This window comes from Carlito syrichta, unplaced genomic scaffold (genome assembly GCF_000164805.1).
Source record: "Carlito syrichta isolate Samal-C Ts95f unplaced genomic scaffold, Tarsius_syrichta-2.0.1 Scaffold305880, whole genome shotgun sequence".
Lineage (NCBI taxonomy): Eukaryota > Metazoa > Chordata > Mammalia > Primates > Tarsiidae > Carlito > Carlito syrichta.
In genome coordinates this window covers 238,722-253,269 of record NW_007249976.1, presented here as the reverse complement: position 1 = coordinate 253,269, position 14,548 = coordinate 238,722, and the positions used below count along the sequence as shown (strand labels likewise).

The window sequence follows — 14,548 nt, the reverse complement described above, 5'->3', positions numbered from 1 at the left end:
GCAGTTTTTCCCATAACTGGAATTTTAAACAGTTACAGGTTATGTTTTAAGACAGAAAACTAAAAACTAAAAATTGCTGTGCTATTGTCCACATGCCGATTACATATTTATTGGGTTATAGCATGCTCCTAACCTAAGTCTATGGTATACTCTATTACAGTCCTCTCATATACTAAAATAGTCAAGAGGCCCAGTTGGGTCAGAGCACAGGCCCTATCTCAGTGCTGGGTCCTAGCATTACCCAGCATTATTTGTTGACTTGGTCTGACTCATTTCACTAAAGCCTCATCATCTTTCCAGGCTGACTCTCATCCCTTGCTTTCCTCCTGGAAGATAACACTTTCTAACCTGCTTATTCTAGTTAATACATCATTTTTCTCTGAATGTCTTTCCTCGTTAAAAGTAAACTCGAGCCGGGCTCAGTGGCTCAGCCTGTAATCTCGCGCCTTAGGAAGCTGAGGTGAGTGGATTGCCTGAGCCCGCGGGTTCAAGACCCACCTGGGCAACTTGGTGAGACCTCATCTCTACAATAAATAAAAAAATTAGCCGAGCATGGTAGTGCATGCCTGTAATTCCAGCTACTTGGAAGGCTGAGGCGGAAGGATCGCCGGAGCCCAGCAGGCCGAGGCTGCGGTGCATTAAAGGTATGAGTGCAGTGATGATACATGTTTTGTGCCAAAAATAGGTAGGTCCCCCATACTAGTGTTAGATGAGTGGCCACCACACCTAGACGTAATTTTGAGTATGCTGTAAGGCCTCTCATAGCTTCCTTGTCTCAGGATAGGCTGTTCCTTGGGGATTTGGGGCATACCATGTGATGATGCCTACTGCTTTAATACTCTAAGAAATCCATTTTTTCCTATTCTATTGAAGAGCTTTTCACCCATAAAAACAAGGATGATCTGTATTTCTGCATATAACACACTGTGATACAGTGACCGCGCTGCTGCTATATTTTGCTCATTATAACCAGGAACTTTTCTTTTTTTTTTTTTGAGTTGGCGTCTCACTCTGTCGCCCAGACTGGAGTGCAGTGGCCGCTCCCGGCCACCGCAGCCTCTACCTGCTGGGCTCTGGCGATCCTTCCGCTTCAGCCTTCCAAGTAGCTGGAACCACAGGCTCGCACTACCACACCCGGCTAATTTTTTTTATTTATTGTAGAGATGAGGTCTCCCCAAGTTGCCCAGGTGGGTCTCGAACCCGCGGGCTCAGGCATTCCACTCACCTCAGCCTCCCAAGGCACGGGATTACAGGCTGAGCCACCAAGCCCGGCTATAACCAGGAACTTTTCTAAGCATTTGACGATCAAGTTTTATAGTTATATAGTGATTAGCCTGTCAGGAGTTGTAAACCACATCATCCAAAGGCCCAGTAAGAAGTAACCCCTGGAAATTCCTTCCCAAGTAGTATCCTTTGGAATAGACATTACCTGAACACCAAGAGTCAAAAGACTCTGACACATTGCTAGAGTTCCATTCAATCATCATCATTGCATCATAGGACCAGATCCCAGAGCAGTGCCACTCAGGTTTGCAGGCTGCCATTTGGCCTTCCCAGGTTCCAAAAGCAGGAATCACCTTGGCAAATGTACAGCTTCCCCTTTTCAGGCATCTGGTATAATCCTGCTAAGATCACCAGGCACGGTGGCTCAAGCCTGTAATCCCAGCGCTTTGGGAGGCAGAGGCGAAAGGATTGCCTGAGTTGAGGGGTTTGAGACCAGCCTGAACAACATGGTGAGACCTTATCTTTACAATAAATCAAAAAATCAGCTGGGCATGGTGGCACATGCCTGTGGTTCCAGCTACTTGGAAGGCTGAGATGGCTAATCGCCTGAGCCTAGCAGGTTGAGGCTGCAGTGGTTATGAGCATACCAGTGCACTCCAGCCTGGGCAACAGAGACTCCGACTAAAAAAAAAAAAGAGAGAGAGAGAGAATTTTATTCTCTTGTTTCTTGTCCCAAGTCTCGCCAGACACCACATCATGTTGGATTTCCCTCATTGCATAACCCATTTATTCAATCCTTTTCCCTCAACTCCTTTCCATCTGCCATTGTTTTTTGTTTTTTGTTTTGAGTTGGAGTCTCACTCTGTCACCCAGGCTAGAGGGCAGTGGCATGCTCCCAGCCACCGCAGCATCCACCGGCTAGGTTCTTGTGATCCTTCTGCCTCAGCCTTCCAAGTAGTCGGAACTACAGGTGTGTGTTACCACACACGGTTAATTTTTGATTTATTGTAGAGATGAGGTCTTGCCAAGTTGCCCGGGTGGGTCTCGAACCCGTAGGCTAAGGCGATCCTCTTGCTTTGGTCTCCCAAAGTGCTGGGATTACAGGCTGAGCCACCGAGCCAGGCCCTGCCATTGATTTTTACCAAAGATTTCCCCCTTTGGAAGGAACGATAGGTTTGGCCACCGTGCTGATCCAGGTTGACAGCGGCAATACTAGCGTAGCAAATGCCTCACCTTCAGTTCACCCCATTCATACAAGGAAGGGCTATCAGGTACAGAACCAGTAGGCTGTCTTGGCCACGGGGCAATACAGCTGCATTCACCGGCAACCCAAACCTCACCGATGGGGTAAAGGCACAACGCACTCCATCAAACCCTTAGGAATTCTGACGTAAAGCCTGGGAGCCATCCGTTTTAAGACCCACACTTAATAATCCTTGTCCTGGGACCACTGTATCAGGTAGGCAAAAAGCAGTTGAGATAATGTGGGAAAAAATTACATATATAATTATATACCAGCAAATTCTCCCACCTCTCTCTTCCCCAGATCGCCCCCCAGAAAATCAGAGGAATCTGTATGTGGAGACCCTTTCCTTGCCCCTCTAATGCTGAGTGTGAGCACGCACTTTTGAAGGTGTATAGGCCAACTCTTCCAACTTTTACCTCCCCCACTTTAGACAACAAATGTTTCAGTTGTCTGTTCCAATGATCTATCAATCCACTACGCTGAGGCTAATACACAACACAATACTTCCACTTGATGTGACTGCGCTTGGCCCGTTGTTGGACACTTTGAGTTGGTTCCAGTGTGTTCCAGTGTGATCTGAAGAAATGTAACTCGGTGGTCCAAACTGGTCAGAACCTTCTATTCCAATATAGCATTTTTAGGATTTGAGACATTTGAGACAACCAGGTATACAAAGCTACTTTGATATGCCCCTGAAATTTCCATCGGTTTATGTCCCATATGGGCATCCCTTTAATAGTCAGTTTTTCACGATCCATCAGCCAGGCCCTCAGATACTGTCCATCAGTCAGTAAAAACCCAAACCTAGGGGCTTTTGCCATTCAAGTCTTCCATCACTGCAAGGAAAGCAACATGTAATTCAGTCCTCTAAGCTGATTTGATCTTCATCAAAGACTCTCCAGCAGTTAGAGTGCAGTAGCCTTCCTAACAAGATACTGTCTGTCTACCCATAAACCAAGCAGCTTTTTGTTAGTCACTTGAGAGCTATTCTCAGGGCTCTTCCTCGGTGGCAAGAGGATCCATCGGGTGCTTCCAAAGCCGGTGCTGGAGGAAAGAGGCTACTTGCTTATGAATACCATGAATACCTCCTTGCATTCCCTGGGCAGCCTGCTTCTGGATAAACCATTTCCATTTGATTGAGGAACCTTCTGGTTACTGCCTTTTTTTTTTTTTGAGTTGGAGTCTCTGTCATCCAAACTGGAGTGTAGTGACACGCTCCTGGCCACCGCAGCCTCCACCTGCTGGGCTCCGGCGATCCTTCCGCCTCAGCCTTCCAAGTAGCTAGAACTACAGGTGCACGCTACCACCTGGCTAATTTTTTGATTTATGGTAGAGATGAGGTCTCACCAAGTTGCCCAGGCAGGTCTCGAACCCGCAGGCTCAGGCAATTCACTCACCTCGGCCTCCCGAAGTGCTGGGATTACAGGCTGAGCCACCAAGTCCGGCCAGTTACTGCCTTTTTTATCAGTGTTTCTCTGACATCACCCAAGACATTAAGGATATTTCAGTTTCCGGGAGTCTTTTGTTCTGCTGTCAGGAAGGCAGTTTCAGCAAACACCAAGAGTGAGCTAGTAATTGTCTCTCAAATGGCATCTATTGTTCCCTGCATCTGGACATTTTCTGCCCCACAATCTCAGCAGTCCCCACTGGGTGCAGCTCAAGGCTTCTGCCATAAGCCCCTCAGATCAGGTCTACACGGGGCTGTTGCACAGAGCTTGAGTTCACACCAGCAGTCCAGCTGCCAACATGTCACTGACTACAGCGCAGATCTCCTTTTGTTCACCAGCTGTTCTATCTATACCATCTCAAGTGAACAACCCGTGTGGGCTCAGGCAATTGTATAGGTCCTCTACTGCACAATGACCCTGCTTGTTCTCTTGACCCTGTATGTCACTCCCACATACAAATGCCCACCACACATACACAGCCCTCATTCAGTTCCAGGGAACATGCCCGGGACAGTCTGGCCCAGACTCCAGCCCTCTCTTCTGCCCTGATGAGGTGGTGGTAGTGGCCTGACCCGTTGGTATCCCTGACTGTCTCTGCAGCCAGATTTACTGCCATGGGGAGCTCCTGCACCAAGTTCAGATGGCCAAGTTCTACGAGGATGACAAGCAATTTGTGGACATGCCACTGTCCACAGCTCCAGGTGGGGCACCTAGAAGTTCATTGTCTCCAGAACCTTCTCCCCAAAGAAGGCAGGGCACGAGACCAGGCAGAGTGGCCCCTCTGCTCAGGGAGGGGCTTGTGGCACCCTGCTGACCCCTCCCTGCTGCCTGCTGTCCAGATCAGGTCCTGCAAAGCTTCCGTGAGCTCTTGGCCCAGGCCCCAAACCAAAGCATCCCCCGGCCGCAGTTGCAGCTGTTTGTCCAAGAGCACTTCCAGGCCAAGGGGCAGGAGCTGCAGCCCTGGAGCCCTGGAGACTGGAAAGACAGGTATGACTCTGGACAGGGGACCAGAGAAGGTCCCTCCAACAGGGCTGCCTCCCTAAACCTTGTGGGGTCGTTGCTCTTCCAGTCCCCAGTTCCTGCAGAAGATCTCAGATGCCAAACTGCGGACGTGGGCGGGGCAGCTGCATCAGCTCTGGAAGAAGCTGGGGAGGAAGGTATCAATGTCCTGGACCTGCCTAAGGCCAAGGGGCTGGGGCTGGGAGAACAGTGTGCCTGTATGGGGCTCACAGTGCCCCTAGAACACAGATCAGTCCTTTCCTAAGAACACAGCCCCCTACCTCCTGAGTCCCCAAATTAAAGCCATCTCAGAAATAATTTCTGAGGTGAAAAGGGCAATTCTAATACTTCTAATTCCTTCCCTCCTCCAGGAAGTCTCCCCAGCCTCCCCCCAGGCAAACCTAGCCTGTCCTGCCACCTCCAGGTTGCCCAGCATAGGCTCTTGCACCACCTGGTAGATGTTCCCTCCCCTGCTGGGCTCTCTCCTTCCCTGAGCCCTGGGGCCAGGTTTCTGTCTCAGGGGTAATAACTGTGTGTGGCCAGGCCTTGGGATCAGCACAGTCCTGAGCTACTTTCTCTCCTTGCTCTGAAGCTCAAGCAGGGCAGTGGCTGCCCAGGACCATCTGGGCTCTGTCCTCTTGCTCAGCCCCGCTGTGTCCCCGAGGGCAGCTCAGGGCTCCTTTGCTAGCTCAGCTGCCCTCCTCACCCAGTCCTTAGGGGCATCTGGGCCCCAGTGGAATGAACCCGAGCCCATTCTGCTTCTCCTCAAAATAGCTGAGACAGGATGACCCTTTCCCACTGGCACTCTATAGAAAGAGCGGGAAAGAACAGAAAACATACCCAACACACACCAAGTCTCCACTCTGGTTCTGCCGTGGCTCTTCCCTGACCACATTCAGCCATATTCACCTCACCTGGGGAAAGGGTTGTGGTTTTAGCCCTACCTGGAGCAGAAAATAGGGGCGACTGAGCTAATCCTCTGGGCCTGGCTGGTGGTGGTCGCAGGGTTGTGGGGGCAGAGGGGAGATTGGGAGCCAGCTCCCCCCTCACCCAGCCAGCCCCACCTGAGTCATAGTAATGGCCACTGTCTGGTGGACTCCTGCCCAGTGCCTGAGTGGTGGAGGCTTCTCATACCTTCAAGTTGATCTCAGGACTCCAGAGGCTGGCACGTGGGGGATGACGACACCAAGGCTCCCAGTGGCCAGGCCTTGACCACCTGGCAGAGCAGAGCAGGACCAGAATACAAGCCCAGCTGTCTGACTCCAAAGCCCACGGCCACCAGCCTCTGCTGCCTCCCCCTAGTCTTCTGCAGCCTCCACTTCCGTGGGGATCCTAGGCTCCCTTGTGTCCTCTTTCCTGACTTCAGATGAAGCCAGAGGTTCTCAGCCACCCCGAGCGTTTCTCTCTGATCTACTCAGAACACCCCTTCATCGTGCCCGGAGGGCGTTTTCTCGAGTTCTACTACTGGTGAGCACCCAGACCCAAAAAGCCAGGGGGCCCTCAGAGACCAGCTGCAGTGGAGAAACCCAGGGCTGACGTGGTGCCCTGAGAGGGGTGGGATGCATGGGTGTGCAGACAGAGGGAGGCAGAAGGGTGATGCCTGAATTGTCCCTCTCCTGCAGGGACTCCTACTGGGTCATAGAGGGTCTGCTCCTCTCTGAGATGGCCGAGACGGTGAAGGGTATGCTGCAGAACTTCCTGGACCTGGTGAAAACGTAAGGGGGCCAGGCACCTCCAGACCAGTGTGGAGGAGAAGCAGGTGTGCCCCACACCAGTGTTGGGCAGAGGGCATCTCAGCGGGCTTTCCTCTCGGCAGCTATGGGCACATCCCCAATGGTGGGCGCGTGTACTACCTTCAGCGGAGCCAGCCCCCGCTCCTGACCCTCATGATGGATCGTTACCTGGCTTACACCAATGACACTACCTTCCTACAGTGCGTAGCCCTCACCCTGTGCTGCTCTGCAGGCCCACCCACCCCTTACAACTCCCAGGGCCAGGAACGGGGCGGTGTGCCTGGACTGAGGCGATGCCCGGCTCCACCCCAGGGAGAACATCGAGACCCTAGCCTTGGAATTGGACTTCTGGACCAAGAACAGGACCGTCTCTGTGAGCTTGGAGGGAAACAGCTACAGCCTGAATCACTATTATGTCCCTTATGGGGGGCCTAGGTAAGGAACTGCCGAGCTCGCCCCTCAACCTCTTACCTGTTCGCTCTAGTGGGAGTGCCACAGTGCCCCTGAGCAGGAGGGGAAGTGATTTGGCCCGGTCTCTCAGACGGTGATACTGAGAGCTCTTGGTAACTCCAAGCTGTGGGCACAAGGACAATTGAGTCAAGGTGGCTCAGTCTCCTGTTTGAGTACAGAGGGGCTCAGCACCCACCAACGCCAGCTGCCCACCTCTCCTCTTTGCCAGGCCAGAGTCCTACAGCAAAGATGAGGAGTTGGCCAACACCTTGCCAGAAGGTGAGCAAAAGCAGGATAAGAGAGGGCAGGGGCACCAGCAGTGAGTCAGGCTCTGGTCCCCTGTCTCTGGCTGCCTTTTCCTGCAGCCAGGACTGGCTGGGCTCCCTGCTCTGTCCTCACAGGGGACCGGGAAGCTCTCTGGGCCGAGCTCAAGGCGGGGGCCGAGTCTGGCTGGGACTTCTCTTCACGCTGGTTCATCGGCAGCCCAAACCCGAACTTGCTTAGCAGCATCCGAACCAGCAAACTGGTGCCTGTCGACCTGAACGCCTTCCTGTGCCAAGCAGAAGAGCTGATGAGCAACTTCTACTCCCGACTGGGTGAGTACCCGGGGGGAGGGAGTGGAGCAGGGTTGTCTGACTTGGTTTCCTGCCTCAGCCTTGGCAACAGACCTGGAAGTTGGACCCTAGGTGAAGGGCCTTCAGCTGCCCAGCTTGCTCAAACCCCAACCCAGGAAGAACTCTGAATCTCCAGAGCCGCCATCCCACCAGAGCAGAGGCTGTGCCTTTCTCTCCCCAAGGAGGGAAAGAGGCGTGGGCATACTCTAGGGAGCAGTGGAGGCCTGCACTGATATCTGTGTACCAGACAAGAGGGCAATGGAGCCCACCCTAATCTCACTCTTCCTCCCCTTCTCACTGTGAGGACCTCTAGGGCCTGAGAGGGGAACCCCAGTCCACACATCCAAAATCCCTCCACTTCCTTTCCCTCAGACAACTGCCCCTTGGCCTCCTCAGAGCTAGGGGGATCCACATAGTCAGTACCCTTGGGAGGATGGACCTTGGGAACAGGCCAGTGCAGGCCCTGGAAGGGGAGCCCATTTATTCTCTCAGGGAATTCCGGAACCCAGAACCCTGAAATGTGGTGGGCTCCAGGTAGGCATGTCACCTTGGTCCTCAGGATGTCTCAGCTCTTGCAGAGAAACACAAAGGGCGGAGGCCAAAGTAGCGCGATGAAAGGTGTGGGGCCCTAGGGTAAAGCCCCAGTTGCCGGATCTAAAGGCCGTGCTGCCCCAGGGAATGCCTCCCAGGCCACGAAGTACAGAACGTTGCGGGCACAGCGCCTGGCCGCCCTCAAGGCCGTCCTGTGGGATGAGGAGAGCGGTATTTGGTTCGACTATGACCTTGAGAACAAGAAGAAGAACCGGGAGTTTTACCCATCCAACCTCACTCCGCTCTGGGCCGGGTGTTTCTCTGACCCTGGCGTCGTGGACAAGGCTCTGAAGTACCTGGAGGTGAGGGGACAGCAGGTGGGGTCTGGCCCACTTGGGGGCAGGACTGCCCCTCCTGGTTCTGAGCAGGGACCTGGCAGGTGGCAGCCATTCCCTCTTGCTGCGTCCCTTGTCTTAGCCTGTGGGTCCCGCTGGAGCCACCAGGGGGCAGCCGTGAGCCAAGGAGAGAAGGCCCAGGCAGGGGACATCTGGCTTGCTGCAGGGCCCGGCTTCCTGGCTCCCAGTCCAGCCTCACCGTCACAGGAATGTCTGGAACCTTCTAGGACAGCCAGATTCTGACCTACCAGCATGGGATCCCGACCTCTCTCAAGAAGACAGGCCAGCAGTGGGACTTTCCCAATGCCTGGGCCCCCCTGCAGGACTTGGTCATCAGAGGTAGGGAGCAGGGATGGGCTTAGCCCAGGACCTCCTCCCGCAGGGTGTAGAGGGTGGGCTTTCCTGGTACTGGATACTGGAGAGGTGAACAAAGGACATAGGACGCCTTGTCCTTCCTCTCACTCCTCTACTCTCCTGGCCTCCCCCTGACAAACATTTATGTCCACTCCATCCCTCCAGTGGGATCAGCCCTCTGTTCTCCCTCCAAAACACAGGTCCTAGATTGAGGGCAGGTTGGCCCAGGGTTCCAGAAGTAGTTCTTACGGCCCAGGCCTCTTTCCCTCCTTGGGGAGAGTAAGGCACAGCCTCTGCCCTGGTGGGATGGCGGCTCTGGAGATTCAGGGTTCTTCCTGGGTTGGGGTCTAGGCCTGGCCAAGTCACCTTCACCTCGGGCCCAGGAAGTGGCCCTCCAGCTGGCCCAGAATTGGATCCGAACCAACTTTGACGTCTACTCCCAAAAGTCAGCCATGTATGAGAAGGTGAGCTGGCCCTGAGCTGACTCAGTGTCCCATCAGGGCCTCCTCCCCCCGTGGTGAGGTGGGGAATGTCCCGCTTTCCAGACCCGGGACCAGCGCAGCCAAGATAGTGGCGGTGCCCAGTAGCCGTTCTTGGGCACTGCAGGGGCCAGAGCGGCAGGACCCAGGGGCTTCTCCCCAGGGGCTCCCATTGTTTGTGACCCTGGAGCTGGAGTGCTAGGGCTGGGGTAGTGCCTGACCTACAGCCCATCTTCTTGTCCTCAGTATGACATCAGCAATGGTGGACAGCCCGGCGGTGGAGGGGAGTATGAAGTCCAGGTGAGCAGGCCAGGAGCGAGCTGGCCAATGCCTTACAGAGAACTCCAGACTCTGCTGGCCCCAAAATTCACCATGACTCCCCTCTAGGCCTGTGTGCTCACCTGTATGTGGGTCCATGGGGGCCTGTTACTCCTTGGTACCCTTGGGGATAAGCAGGGCCGGAGCCCCTGAGATCCCACACTCCCCAAAAAGGGCCTGGGGTTCCCTCAGAGACCTGGCCTCACTGGCCATGCCTCTCTCCAGGAGGGGTTTGGCTGGACCAATGGAGTGGTCCTGATGCTCTTGGACTGCTACGGTGACCGGCTGACCTCGGGGACCCAGCTGGCTTTCCCGGAGCCCTACTGCCTGGCTGCTGCCCTTCTGCCCAGCTTCCTGCTCAGCCTCCTGCCACGGTGACCGCCCCACAGCCCCATCCACCCTCACCTCCTCACCTGGCCCCGGCTCCTGCCCCATTAAACTCTGCGCCAGCCCCTGCCTCCTGCCTCTCTGTGCCCTCCCACCTCCCAGCCTGTCCTGCTCAAGTGGAGCGGGGCCTGGCTCCCTCCAGGAACCGTGAGTGGGGTGGAGATCCCGCCTTCGGGGAAAGACCCAGCTCTACTACCCCATGGGCTCCACCCCCCATGCCACCCCCGCTACCTCCCCAGGCCTTCCACACACTTACTTAGTCGAAAGGCTTTATTTTTTCTGCTGAAATGCTTACAAATACTGAAAAACACCCAGCCTGGGCCCAGACAACCAAGGGCTCAATGCCAGGAAGGAGGGCTGGGGAGGTGGGCTTAGTGTTAAGGCGTGAAGGGCGAGGCCAGACAGCTGGAGGCCTGGTCCTCCACTCTCCATTTCTATCACCCTTCTGAGGCTGGAGGGTGGGCAGCAGCACCTTGGGGCCCTTCCCCTCCACTGCTTTCTCTCCTGCTCAGGCTTTCCCTCTGAAACACCCAAAAGCCTTCTTTTCTTGTCAGAAACTCCACCCTGTACAGAACCCCAAGGATGGTGCTTCTAGCTTCCTCTCCCGTCCGCATCTCCGCATTGCCTTCGGTTCTCTAGATCCCCTGGCGTCATCCCTTCTGGCTCTAAGCAAGGCACAGTGGAAGGGAGAGGGTTGGCCTGGGGGCCGGAGACACAGGCAGGGGCTGGGAGATGTTCAGTTCCTCCCCTGAGCATGAGATGCCCAACGGCCTGGACTGGAGAGATGATGGCATGTACCCTCAGGTGGCCCACAGCTGAAGCAGTGGGCTGAGCCATGGAGCTGCAGCAGTTAGTATGTAACCATGGCGATGAAGCGGTCACTATGGTAACCGTGGTGTGGGGTCTGCAACAAGGGGATGGGACTGGAACCTCAAGGATGACACTGGAGACCTCTGGCCCTTGAGCCAAGTAATTAAAAGTACAAAGGCAGGGGAAACAATGGGGCAGAGCGGGGTTGAGAGATGGGCCGCCTGAGCTGTCACCCCACCCTGGACGTGGCTCTGCTCAGCCCCCAGGGCCCCTGCAGAGGGGGCTGAGGCAAGAGGGGATCTTTGGCAGATTATGGTACCATAATTTGTCTTTTACAAAAGAGAGAACAGGCTGGGGAGAGCAGGCATCAGGTTGGCGCTTGACCAGTCGATGGCAGGTCCCTGAAGAGATATTGCAAGTTCTGGGCTCCCAGGGGGCAGCAAAGCCCCTTCCCCACTTTTCATCTTCTGGGTGGTTCTTCAAGAGGCCAGAGCCCAGAAACTCATAGGACCGAGCTCCTTACAGAATATGACAAATTCTTGTACAAAAATCCCAGCTGTGCACTGCCCCATGCCCTGCTCCTAGAGAGCCTGAGGCCCGTGTGCGACTGTCTCCAGGGGTGAGCCGGGCAACAGGGGCGGGCACAGGTCCTGGGACCAGCGCAAAGGTCCAGGAGGTCTGCGGCCATCAGTTCATGAACTGAGTGTAGCCCTCGGCCCCTGTGACGATGACATCCATCCAGATGCGCATGGCCTCTGCAGATGGGGCCACCATGTAGTACAGCCGGTCATGGGTCTTCACGCAGAAGGTGAGGGCTGGGTTCGGGCTCTGCCGAGGGAAGAGAGGTACGGCTAAGACAGGGCTCAGGGACATTCTTCCCAGCTGCCTCCCTGCCTGCCCCTTCCCCTCGCAGCCCCCAGGAAGCCTGAAGCTTAGGGCTGAGTCCTAAATAGGCCCAAAGCCTAGTCCAGGATGAAACGTTCCCCTTCTCACACCTCAGTGGTCCTGGGCCTTCTAAGTCCCTTGGACCCTGGCAGGACTATCCCCACCAAGGGGGACACTGTTCCTTGGCACCCCCGGGTTCAAAAGTGAGTATCAAGAGAATCAGACACAAAGGACTGTTCTAGTGAGGACCAGAATTTTCTAAAGCAAAAAGGAGGCAGATGGGAAAAGTTATAAGCAGGATGTTGAGCCCCGGGACCCAGAGGAGCAGAGATCAGGCTGGGGTGGGCATTGGAGGGTTGGCGGGAGGGAGGCTGACTTGCTAATGGGCTCCAGCCTCAAATATTCCGTTTTTCAAGTCCTCCCTATCAACTCCAGTCTCTGGCAGTCCCCTCCATCCCGCTAGCTATCCCTTCTGCATGGCCAGCCCCCTATAGGGAAGCATCCAGTGTCCTATCCAGGGGAAGGAGGAACTCAAGCCCACAGGAGCTTCCTGCTCTTTGCACTTGGCCTTCTGCTCCTCCCTCAGGCCTGGGGGGAAGGGAGAGGGATGGAGGGGAAAGTCAAGGGTCAGGGGCCAATGGGGTGCAGGAGGTGTTAATATCTTGGTTATAGCTAAGTGGAGAGGGGTACCTCAGTCACCATAGTGAAGCGGAAAAACCTCTTCTGGGAAGGGGAGAAGGAGAAAGGAAGAGAAAGTTGACAAAGAGAACAAGGACTGGGTTGAAGCCTCTGCAGAGAGCAGGCTGGAAGCCTTTGCTCCCAGAGGCCCACTAGGCCACCCCTTCCCGGTGGCTGTCCCTCTTGCCCCCTTGGGTGCCCTCCATCACGGACCTTAGCTGCACTGCGCAGGTGGTCATAGTATACTTCCTCGATGGCCTGGAAATAGATGACACCCTTCAGCTTCGTCTCATGCTTGTCTGCAAAGGAAATAAGGGCTGGTTGAAGAGGCTTGTCACATTTTTCATCAAGCTCCATTGATGGAGCTCCATGGCCTGAGTTTCCCCAGCTAGAAAATGGTAATGGTCCTAGTCTCCTGGGACCCAACACGGAGCCCTGAAGATACAAATATTGCTCAGCTTCACTCATAGTTAAAGATAAATGCAGCCGGGCTCGGTGGTTCAGCCTGTAATCCTGCGCTTTGGGAGGCTGAGGTGAGTGGATTGCCTGAGCGCGCGGGTTTGAGACCCGCCTGAGCAACTTGGTGAGACCTCATCTCTACAATAAAAACAAAAATTAGCTGGGCGTGGCAGCACGCGCCTGTAGTTCCAGCTACTTGGAAGGCTGAGGCGGAAGGATCGCTGGAGCCCAACAGGTCGAGGCTGCGGTGGCCGGGAGCGGCCACTGCACTCCAGTCTGGGTGACAGAGTAAGACTCCAACTCAAAAAAAAAAAGATAAATGCAAATCAGAACTTCACTGAGATGCCACTTCTCACCTATCCCAATGATAAAAACCATACAAACCCATCCCAAACAACAAAAAATACACACCACACTTTTTTGGCAAGTGCATGGCAAAATAGGCAGTGTAATGATAGGTGAGAGTACAAGTTGCTGAAACCCTTATAGACAACTTGGCCATGTCTATTAAAACTAGAAAGGCACCAGGCGTGGTGGCTCAAGCCTGTAATCCCAGCACTTTGAGAGACCATGGCGAGAGGACTGCCTGAGCTCAGGGGTTCGAGACCAGCCTGGGCAACTTGGTGAGACCTCGTCTCTACAATACATCAAAAAATAAGCTGGGCATGATGGTATGCACCTGTAGTTCCAGCTACTTGGAAGGTTGAGGTGGAAGGATCACCTAAGCCCAGCAGGTCGAGGCTGCAGTGGCCGTGAGCGTGCCACTTAACTCCAGCCTGGGCAACAGAGCAACACCAACTCAAAAAAAAAACAAACCAAAAAACTAGAAAGGCATTTGTCTTTTGATCCCATGGTTAGATTCATGAGAATTTCTCATACATGTACAAAATAACAAACTTCCAAGATTATTCATTGCAATATTATTTGTAGTCACCAAAGATTGGAAACAACCCAAGTACCCATCAAGTGGAGACTGATTAATTAATTATACTGTACCACATGATGGAATACTATGCAGTTATTAAATAGATACAGAAATATCTGAGGTAGATATAGACTTGGAAAATAAATCTATAAAATATGCCCAGATGTAAATATCTATCTATCTATCTATATATATTTTTTTTATTTTTTTATTTTTTTTATTTTTTGAGTTGGAGTCTCACTCTGTCGCCCAGTGGCTGCTCCCGGCCACCGCAGCCTCGACCTGCTGGGCTCCGACGATCCTTCTGCCTCAGCCTTCAAGTAGCTTGAATTACAGGCATGCGCTACCACGCCCGGCTGATTTTTTGATTTATTGTAGAGATGAGGTCTCGCTGCCTAGGCAGGTCTTGAACCCGCCTCAGCCTATATATAGATATATTTGATGTAGAAAGATCTCTAAGAAACATTAGGAAGTAAATAAGGAATATATTACAGCAGGGCTCGGTGGCTCAGCCTGTAATCCCGCACCTTTGGGAGGCTAAGGTGAGTGGATTGCCTGAGCCTGCGAGTTCGAGACCCGCCTGGGCAGGCGAGACTTCATCTCTACAATAAAG

The 14,548-nt window shown here is 53.9% G+C and overlaps 2 protein-coding genes across 6 annotated transcripts in view; one reads left to right on the top strand and one right to left on the bottom strand.

Annotated features, from left to right (window-relative positions):
- TREH (trehalase) overlaps positions 1-10,241 on the top strand; it is a 22,528-nt gene extending 12,287 nt beyond the window's left edge. Inside the window, exons 2-15 of one of the 2 annotated variants that reach the window (XM_008062913.1) lie at positions 4,519-4,619; positions 4,758-4,905; positions 4,988-5,075; positions 6,284-6,384; positions 6,540-6,632; positions 6,734-6,850; positions 6,963-7,085; positions 7,330-7,379; positions 7,502-7,696; positions 8,390-8,607; positions 8,868-8,979; positions 9,346-9,458; positions 9,720-9,773; positions 10,017-10,241. In XM_008062913.1, the coding sequence (XP_008061104.1) occupies positions 4,519-4,619; positions 4,758-4,905; positions 4,988-5,075; positions 6,284-6,384; positions 6,540-6,632; positions 6,734-6,850; positions 6,963-7,085; positions 7,330-7,379; positions 7,502-7,696; positions 8,390-8,607; positions 8,868-8,979; positions 9,346-9,458; positions 9,720-9,773; positions 10,017-10,169 (1,666 nt within the window). In that variant the 3' untranslated portion in view covers positions 10,170-10,241. The remainder of the gene's footprint in view (positions 1-4,518; positions 4,620-4,757; positions 4,906-4,987; positions 5,076-6,283; positions 6,385-6,539; positions 6,633-6,733; positions 6,851-6,962; positions 7,086-7,329; positions 7,380-7,501; positions 7,697-8,389; positions 8,608-8,867; positions 8,980-9,345; positions 9,459-9,719; positions 9,774-10,016) is intronic. The other variant, XM_008062914.2, reaches the window with a different exon arrangement.
- A 673-nt stretch (positions 10,242-10,914) lies between these two features.
- Positions 10,915-14,548, bottom strand: part of PHLDB1 (pleckstrin homology like domain family B member 1) — a 53,100-nt gene continuing 49,466 nt past the window's right edge. For 3 of the 4 annotated variants that reach the window (XM_021714932.1, XM_021714933.1, XM_021714935.1), the window contains 2 exons: positions 12,765-12,850; positions 10,915-11,816 (listed from right to left, as the gene is read on the bottom strand). In XM_021714932.1, the coding sequence (XP_021570607.1) occupies positions 11,676-11,816; positions 12,765-12,850 (227 nt within the window). In that variant the 3' untranslated portion in view covers positions 10,915-11,675. Of the gene's footprint in view, positions 11,817-12,563; positions 12,597-12,764; positions 12,851-14,548 lie in introns of all 4 variants that reach the window. The other variant, XM_021714934.1, reaches the window with a different exon arrangement.